This window comes from Myotis davidii, unplaced genomic scaffold (assembly GCF_000327345.1).
Source record: "Myotis davidii unplaced genomic scaffold, ASM32734v1 scaffold573, whole genome shotgun sequence".
NCBI classification, from domain to species: domain Eukaryota; kingdom Metazoa; phylum Chordata; class Mammalia; order Chiroptera; family Vespertilionidae; genus Myotis; species Myotis davidii.
This window is the reverse complement of record NW_006285997.1, coordinates 7044288-7054247: the sequence shown is the minus strand read 5'-3', so window position 1 is coordinate 7054247 and position 9960 is coordinate 7044288. Positions and strand designations below refer to the sequence as shown.

The following is a 9960-nucleotide window of genomic DNA, read 5'->3' as shown; positions in this document are numbered from 1 at the left end:
GGAAAAGAGAGAGAGAGAAACATTAATGAAAGAGAGAAACATCAATCGCTTGCCCCACACACATGACTGGGGCCAGCTAGGGGGATTGAACCTGCAAACCAGGTGTGTGCCCTGATTGGGAATCAAACCCGCCATCTTTCAGTGCATGGGATGATGCATCAGCCAACTGAGCCACACTGTCCAGGGCTGTCTTTTTATTTTTAAAGCTGATGGGTGAAAAGAAAAAGGAAATACACAGATGATTGTAAATTGTTTAATAAACTTTAAAAAAATCATTTTTTCTTTGTCTTAAATGTAGAACAAATATGCAGAGGTCTTTATTGTTATTTTTTTGTTAGAACTTTTTTCTTGTTTAGTTTACTTTTTATTTTATTTTTTAAAAAATATATTTTTATTGATTTCAGAGAGGAAAGGAAAGGGAGAGAGAGAATCATTGATCAGTTGCTTCCCCCATGCCCCCTCATTGGGGACCAAGTCTGCAACCTGGACATGTGCCCTTGACCAGAATCCAACCCGGGACCCTTCAGTCTGCAGGCTGACGCTCTATCCACTGAGCCAAACCAGCTAGGGCTGTTTAGTTTACTTTTTATTTGTTTTTTAAAGGCTGTATATTTTTAGAGCAGTTTCAGGTTCACAGGAAAATTGAGAGGGAGTTACAGAGATTTCCCATATATTCTCTATCCCCACACACGCACAGCCTCCTCCAGAGGGTACTTTTGTTACAATTGATGAACCTACATTGACACATCATAGTCACCCAAAGTCCATACTTTATATTAGGGTTCACTCTTAGTGATGTACATTCTTCGGGTTTGGAAAAATGTATAGTTATGCATCGAACATTATCGCATCATATAGAGTATTTTCAGTGCCCTAAAATTCCTCTGTGCTCAGCTTATATATCTCTCCACTTCTTACTTTTTATTTTTCAAACTATTGCAAGTGTAGCTGGTGACTTAATTAATTGTGAATAATCTGGGATTTTAGGTTTTAATTTTTACAAATTGACTTAATTGGATCAGGTCAAGATTTCCGTGTTACATATAAAGCAGAAATAGTGTAAAAGAAAAACATTTTCTTTTGGTAGTAATAGAAATTGCTCAATACACAGTGTGAAGAATTCTTGATTCTTTCTCCTGAAAATTAGTAATCAATACTCTTCAAGTGTTTTCTGTGTTTTGACAGATACTGACAATGTGAAGCCACTGGAGGGTATAAAAGTTCTGGATCTAACAAGGTTTGTATTGGCCTATCTGTTTTTTGGTGGTTGAGTTTTAACTTCTCAAAAAATACTCATCTTTTATATTATAAGAGGGTGCTTATATGCTTAGTATCAAAATTTTGGAAAGAAAAAAGTTCCTGTTATTTTATCATTCTAAATGACAATTAGTATAATACTTACGCATTTCTTTCCAATCTGCATATTTAAATATATTTTTAAAAACAAATATTTGAACCATATTGAAATGATAGTTTTACCCATATTTTAAATATAATGTTATATTTTTAATGTTTTCCTGTCATTCAAAAAATCAATACAAATATACAATATTTTATTATATAGTTGTCACAAAATTAATCATCCCTCAATATTTCACTATTGTAAGGTAGGTTTCCTATTACGTAAATCTTTGTCTCAGCAATCTTTTAACTTCTTCCTTAGGATAGAATTCTGGAAGTAGAATTACTACATCCAAGGGAATATACTTTTTAAAACTCTTGATACATATGGCCAAATTACATTTTGGACAATTTTATCAATTTTAATTCTTGCTATCATTATATAAGCTTGTCTGTGTTGATGGACTATTAAGAAAATTAGTATAAAAATCTTCAAGGTGGTAATTTATATATCATTGTTTAACATTGTAGAGTATTGGCAGGACCTTTTGCTACGATGAATTTAGGAGATCTTGGAGCAGAAGTTATAAAAGTGGAAAGACCAGGTAAAATTATTGCTACCTTTAAAACATAAAAACAAATGAATAAGTATTTTTAATAGTTTAAAAAATGTTCACGTACCTGCATATGGGATGAAGAAAGAATTGAAATTAAATGATTTTCTCTTCTCTATTCCTTATTTTCTTCTGGACCTAGACTAATCATCTCTTTTTATTCTTTTAAAAAATATTTTTATTGATTTCAGAGAGGAGGGGAAAGGGAGAGAGAGATAGAAACATCAATGATGAGAGAGAATCATTGGTTGGCTGCCTCCTGCACACCCCACACTGGGGATTGAGCCCGCAACCCCGGTCATGTGTCCTGACTGGGAATTGAACTGTGCCCTTCTGGTTCATAGGTTGGCACTCAACCACTGAGCCACGCTGGCCAGGCTCCACAGATTAAGGCCTAAGCCAGGTCTTTCACACACATGTGAAAGCCTCTGGTGGAAACTGAGATGCCAAAAATACTTAACAGAGTGCCAAGCACATGTATATATAATTTTGCCTATATTAATTTATTTAATCTTTACATTACCCTTATGGGCTGATGTTATTATTCCTAGATTATGAATGAGAAGACAGAGAGATAAAGCAGTTCATCCAAGGTCACACAGCTAAGAAGGAATATCCAGGCACTCAGGTCATGTTCTGGCTCTGCTCAGGCCCACACAAGCCTTACTGTTGAGACTGAGATTGGGCTGAGCCTGGCCACACTCCCTCCTGTGGGATGAAAAAGAAATCAAAGTCCCGGAAAAAAGAAACCCAAATACCCTAACCTAAGTCTTTTTTTCTTCTTCCAATTTTTAATAAAAGAAACACTTTTCCATTTTATAATTTTAAAGATTTTTAGGGAAAACACCTAAGCTTTGTTTTTATGTTTCTCATCTGACATCTTTCAGGTTCTTTTTCCCCGCTTTGTCCATCAAATATGTTTTTTGTGTATACAATTCTCACTTTTATTTGGTACCTTCTTAGCATTTTGGTGTTCAGTTCATGCTATTATTGACACTTAGAAAAGCGTCATGTTGTGTGCCCTTTCCTCCAACAAGAGCTCAGAGCAGAGTCTGTGTTCTCTATGTCCTCTACATCCTTCCTATCTCATAAAGAGGGAATATGCTAATTGACCCTCATGCTGTTGCAAAGATGGTGGTGCCCACAGCCAATAAGGAGGGAATATGCTAGTTGACTGCTCCACCCTCAAAGATGGCAGCACCCACAGCCACAAGATGGCCAGCAGGAGAGGGCAGTTGTGGGCAATCAGGCCAGCAGGGGAGGGAAGTTAGGGGCGACCAGGCCTGCAGGGGAGGGCAGTTGGGAGGGACCAGGCCTACAGGGGAGGGCAGTTGGGGGTGACCGAGCCAGCAGAGGAAGGCAGTTAGGGGCGACCAGACCGGCAGGGGAGCAGTTTGGGGTTGATCAGGCTGGCAGGGGAGTGGTTAGGGGGTGATCGGGCTGGCAGGCAGAAGCGGTTAGGGGCAATCAGGCAGACTGGCAGGCGAGCGGTTGGGAGCCAGCAGTCTTGTATTGTGAGAGGGATGTCTGACTGCTGGTTTAGGCCCGATCCCTGTGGGCAGTCAGCAGTTGGACATCCCCTGAGGGGTCCCAGATTGGAGAGGGTGCAGGCTGGGCTGAGGGACACCCCCCCCCCAGTGCATGAATTTTGTGCACTGGGCCTCTAGTCATCCTATAAAAAGCTTTTCTGGGAAGGTTTCAAAAATTAGCATTATTACTTATTCTTCAAGATCTAATCCTTATAGATTTGAAACAGAATTTCCAAATCAGTGAAAATGGTCTAGTTTTGAATTGCTTGCATGTATCTATAAGACAAGGGACTAATTTTATAATTATATCAGCTTATTAATTCACCATAGTGATTAAATGGTATAAAGTAGAATACTCGATTTGGAAGATTCAACTTTTTGCTAAATACATCTACTTAGGAGGCAAAGCAGTTAGCAGAAGATTTTTGATCAGCATGCGGACTCTCTATATATAAAAGGCCAAGTGACCGTCTAACTGGGCAGTACCTATGATGCACACTCACCACCAGGGGGCAGACGCTCAACGCAGGAGCTGTTGAGCTGCGGTGACTTGGCAGCAGTGGTTCTCAGGTGACACACCCCGGACCAGAGAGGAGAGAGTCTGGTTTCTTGCAGGACCGTGTGATTTCACATCCAGCCATGGGCTATGTTGTTGCTGGGGGCACTGTGGGCCCTGAATCTGGTTTACTGCACACTTGTGTTTGCATTCCACACCCTATTCAATAGCAACTTTGCAGAGTTCCCTATCCCACTCTGGATCCCCCTGGGGGATGTCAGAAGACCGGTTTCGGCCTGACCCCCACAGGCCAGGCTGAGGGACCCCACCTGCCAGAGAGACCTTGCTCACTCCGCAGACACCCTCCTAGCTGTGGTGCTGCCCCAGGTGCGGCAGGCTGGGGAGGGACCATGGGAGGTTGGCTCCAGGTGTGTCTGGCCCATCTGTCTCCCCCAGTCCTGCCCCGCCAGCCACCACCCAGGACCGCCTGCATTAGTCCCCGCACCAGAGCCAGTGCAGTGAGCTGGAAGACCCCAGCACGAGTTTTCTTTCTTTTTCTCCCCTCCCCCACCCTTCCTCACTCTGCAGACGCCCTTCGAGCTGTGGCGTCCAGGCCTACAGGGGAGGGCAGTTGGGGGTGACCGAGCCAGCAGAGGAAGGCAGTTAGGGGCGACCAGACCGGCAGGGGAGCAGTTTTGGAGAGCCAGTTTTGGCCCGATCCCTGCAGGCCAGGCTGAGGGACCCCACCTGCCAGAGAGACCTTCCTCACTCCGCAGACGCCCTCCTAGCTGTGGTGCTGCCCCAGGTGCGGCCTAATTAATTTCCTTTCAATGTGCATGAATCCACTAGTATTATATATTACTAAAGGCCTAATGCACGAAATTCGTGCAAGGGGCTTGGCACTCACAGCCTGGCTGCCTCGTGGCCCGGCAGCCCCACAGTCCCGCTCACTGGTTGTTCCAGAAGGTCGTTCCTGAAGGTTGTTTCACAGTCGCCATCTGGTCTAATTAGCATATTAGCTCTTTATTACGTAGGATTACATTTATCTGACTTCGTTTATCAGGCTCCATCCAGGTGGTAGAAGAGCCTGGTAAATTCTGCTTTCCAGAGGTAATACTTTATTTACCCAGCCATTGATGTTTACTGCTTTTAGGGTTTGCTGGTACATGCTGAAAAATGTTTACTTTCTAGCTAAACCTATTTTCCAGGTTCCATAAAACTTCCAATTTCCACATTGCTATCAATTTCAATACCACAGCACTTTATAATTTCAACCACTGGGTCTTCCATTTTAGATGGAGCATCTGATCTAATTTCTCTTGCTATTTCAGTGTATCAGTAGATGAAATATTTGTATCTACATTAATTTTAGAAATTGTAGGCATTGTTATTTTTTATTTACTTAGGCCTATTTTCCCTTTGTGCTTTCTCCTTTCCCAAGGTGGGGGACACCTTCCTTTGTCTGGGCCTTTATTATGTCGCATAGCCATACATTTGCTATCAAGCTTCATTCCCAGCAGGTGCTCATCATTCTTTTTCTGACTGATTGATCTCTTTCTTTTGCCCAGTACATTTTAGTGTGCATATTATATATACTTAATTGTTTTGGATTTTCAAAATAGTTACTCAACACAAATATGAAGGAAAATGACTTGGCAGTATTTTCAAATTTCAGTAGAGAACTAGTCACTTTTTGTGTCAAGTTCTTTCATTAAATAAAAGTTGGCTGTAGTTTGCTGACTTAGATTATTTTTATTTGTCTAATCAAAGAGTATATCAAGTTCAAGTATATATATTTTTTCTTTTTTGAGAGTCAGTCAGGGAGTGTAAACTGTATGCTTGCAGGGCCAGGCAGGTAACCTAAATGAGTGACAATGGACTGTGTATGGCAGCAAATGGTGCTGCTGATATTCCAAGACTGTCCTCAGTAGGTGGGGATGTGAAGGTAGGGATGTTGGGTTTTTGTCCACTGCAGTGTGTACTCTCCAGAGGGCAGTGTCTGTGACATCACAGGGGCCAATAAGCATTTGCTCAATGAATGAATGTGCTAAAATATCAATTAAGACCATCTGAATTTTTAAATATATTGGGACCCTCAAACTACAAAAAATTAAATAATTGAGTCCATTATTTACCTCTGTTTTTTCCCCCCTGAATTCCAAAGGGCTGTGTCTATTTTTCTTGGTCAATTTCAGTGAAGTCTAATGGACTGTTAGATTCATTATATCATTAAAATGAGATTGGAATTTAAGCTTTAACATATATTCGCAAATTTTTTGGGAGTTCGTGATAAATACTTCAACTGCAATTACATAGTTGATTAGTCACTTTTATCAAAATATTTAATCAGAAGTTATATTATAAAAGTTTTAAGTGATACTATTTTGTGCCATTTAATTGCTGATCCAGTTTCTGAGTTCTATGTATGTTGTCTGTCAGTTGCTTACTGTGCAAAGAAAACTTTTTCCTCTAACTCCATAGTGTTGTCTGAATCAAACACAAAGACATTTCAGAATCCCTGGAAGTAGATGTCCAGAATAAAATACCCTATTTTTGATGTTTTTTAAACTTTTACCTTGAGGCAAGACGTAGAGTAAAATCTTATTCTAAAATAGTATTTTAAACTAGCTGAATTTGCTGTTCAGTAACTTATTTTGCCTCTTCTAACTTGTTGTCGCTACCAAATTTTTATATGGTGTATTTAACATAGGCTCACATGCCGTTGTATCATGTCATTTTATCACTTATCATTATTCTGATTTAAATAGTATTTAAGAAACATCTTTTGCAGAGTCAACATTTTCTTTGCATATTTAATGCCAAGAAACACAGACTGAATTGCTTGCCAAAAACTGAGTGTAATTCCACCCCCCTCCAAATTTGCCATTTATTAAATGTAAAGACTGCTGGTAGGATATTTCCTTCTGCATTTTGACTTTCAGGGATGGATTTTAGTGAAAAGATAGGAAAGATTTAGTGATTAACATTTACAGGTAAGGAGTTTAGACAGTTCTAATGGGCTCCTCTACATTGTTAATTCCACTTAACAGAACTGATTTGTTCAGTCATCTGTGAATGCATATGATGAGTGAGACTGTTGGCCTGAAATGTCGCATGATGTTTCACAGTTAGAGATTAATAAGTCATACTATTACTTTCAGGAGCTGGTGATGATACACGAACTTGGGGACCACCTTTTGTGGGGACAGAAAGTACTTATTTTCTCAGTGTAAATCGAAATAAAAAAGTAAGAATATAATTATTTTCTGCTTTCTTTGTGTAATTCTCTTATAAAAACAAAACTTTTGATATCCTGGTTTGTTTGTTTTTACCCTTTTCTGTAGATGTAATTAATATTTTAAATAAGGTGAAATTTTATTCATTCGACAGTTACAAATAGAAACAATAGAGCTTTTTACTAATCTTCCCTACTAACTTAAAACAAGAATTGATAACGGAAATAATTTTATTAAACTTATTAAGTGGTTCTTTTTTTTAATATTTTATTAATTTTTTACAGAGAGGAAAGGAGAGAGATAGAAAGTTAGAAACATCGATGAGAGAGAAACATCGATCAGCTGCCTCCTGCACATCTCCTACTGGGGATGTGCCTGCAACCCAGGTACATGCCCTTGACCGGAATCGAACCTGGGACCTTTCAGTCCGCAAGCCGACGCTCTATCCACTGAGCCAAACCGGTTTCGGCTTATTAAGTGGTTCTTTACATTTGTTATTATTTTGGAGATTGATAACTGCCTAAAAGTGGGTATTATAATTTGAAGCATTTTTACTGTAATCCTTGCTACATTCTAACATATCTAAATTGCAAATAAAATAAGTAAAGATGATTTAAATATTTCATCAGGAGGAAAATGCATTTGCTTTAAGAGGAGAATCTATGGTATGATTTGCTCCCTTATTGAACTGTTAGTATTAACAAAGGATTTTATGATACCATTTTAATATACATATTTTAATTTTTAGAGTATAGCTGTTAATATCAAGGATCCAAAAGGGGTGAAAATCATCAAAGAGGTACAGTATACTCAATGAAAGGCATCTTACCACTGTGGTTGTAATTAGTGATTTGAGCAACAAAGTAAAAGTGTTTTAAAACTTCATTTAATTGACAACCTGTAATTTTTTTGTACATGCCATTTAAGAATTTAACTTTACTTTTATAGTAAGTATAATTTGCTTTATAATTTCTTTTATATTGTGTATAATGTTTCTTCACACTGTGAAGGCAGGTATTCCGTTGTAGTACTGGCTGCTATTGACCGAGTGCCTCCTCTGTATCAGATCTTAGGCCTGAGCACTTTACTTACATTATCTTCTCAAATCCTCAGAATACATGAGATATTACTAGTAGAGTCTTCATTTTCACAGGTGCGAAATGAGTCTGATGGGGCTTAAGTGATGCTGTAAAGATCACATAGCTAGTAAAAGGAGGAGCTGAAATTTTGAACCCTGGGTCATGTTACTGGCCAAAACTTTTTGTTGTTGTTAATCCTCACCAGAAGATATTTTTTTCCATTGACTTTGAGAGAGAGTGCAAGGGCCCTTCATTCTCAGGCACTTCTTTTTATCTTTGTAGTTATTATTATTACTAGTGACCTGGTGTGCAAAATTGTGAGGCCCCGCCCACTGCCCCGCCTTGACACCCTAACCTCTCTACCTAGAGCTTGAGTGCGCCTGGCCCCGCCCCCGCCCCCTACAGTCTTCTCTGGCTGCTTCAAGCCCCACCCTCAGTCCTGTGAGTCACCTCGGGCTGGTCCTGCCTCCTCTGGGTGCCTCCCTGCTTTCGCCCTGTCTCTGGAGCAACATGGCGGCTTCCCCCCACTGCACATGCACACGCAGCCTCCTGCTGATCCATCGTTATGGCGTGAGGGTGTCACGACTATTAGCATATTAGCTCTTTTTATATAGGATTATATATCTAAGGGATTGTTATTTCCTTAATTCTTCTCTTTCTGCTCTATGTTTCTTAGTTTCATCTTTAGTTTCAGTTCCTACTTCTTTGCTTTTATTTCAGGATATTCTGATATTTTATCTAGTCAAGGCTTCATATTTGATTGAACTGATACGGCACCATTTCAGTAGGGGTTCTCAAAGGGGCAGTGTTGGGTGGAATTCATAACTCTTACTACTAAGACATTTGAACATTTTAGGCCAACATGTATCATTCTGACCAAAATAAATGAATTGCTGGGACTTCCTTTTCACTCTCCTTGGGGCTTGCCAGTGTCCACCACACTATAACAATTTTAAATTACATTTCATTGTGGGCTTGATTTCTCTGATTGAGAACAAGAAAGTACATTTCAGCTCATAATAAACTTTGGTTGTCTGCAGACATTATTCATGCCTATGGGTTTTAGCTAGTTATATCACTTTTAAATTATTCATCTTAGGCCTAGAGGAAAAGATTATTTTTGTCTAGTTTTTGTTTTATTCTTCAGGGCATGGATTTCTTTTTTGACCTTAAGAATAGTAAAATAACATCTGTACTAGTATTCAGACCTTGGCGGCTATTATGGCTAATATAATGAGTCTAGATTATAGAAACAGTTCCAAAGTATTATACCAACCCAACAGTGGATAGGTGAGAGCCCCCCAAAATATGACTCCTTTGTCAAGTAGGTTAACCAAAAACAGGTTGTGTGGAAAACAAAACTCTGCTTAAAAAAATCTATGTGGAGCCTGGCATTTCCATGTCAATATGATATGATAACTTTCTAACATGTGATCTGTATTTCAGATACTTTTCCATGTTAGTTGACAGTCACACTATCCATACTGTGTCCACAGAACAATGTCCTAGGTTTTGTTTTCCTCCAACATTTTACTGTGAAAAATTAAAACATAACAAAAACATTGAAAAATGCAACAATTTTAACATTCTGCTGTATTTGCTTATTAACATATGTATTCATATGTGTATGCATATGTTTATGTGTGTATTTTTGAACCATTTGAA

At 39.1% G+C, this 9960-nt stretch overlaps 1 protein-coding gene across 1 annotated transcript in view; it reads left to right on the top strand.

Annotated features, from left to right (window-relative positions):
- Nucleotides 1–305: 305 nt before the first annotated feature.
- Nucleotides 306–9960, top strand: part of SUGCT (succinyl-CoA:glutarate-CoA transferase) — a 536095-nt gene continuing 526440 nt past the window's right edge. The window contains exons 1-5 of the mRNA XM_006757246.2: nt 306–313; nt 1148–1237; nt 1873–1946; nt 7142–7227; nt 7965–8015. Of these exons, the coding sequence (XP_006757309.1) occupies nt 306–313; nt 1148–1237; nt 1873–1946; nt 7142–7227; nt 7965–8015 (309 nt within the window). The remainder of the gene's footprint in view (nt 314–1147; nt 1238–1872; nt 1947–7141; nt 7228–7964; nt 8016–9960) is intronic.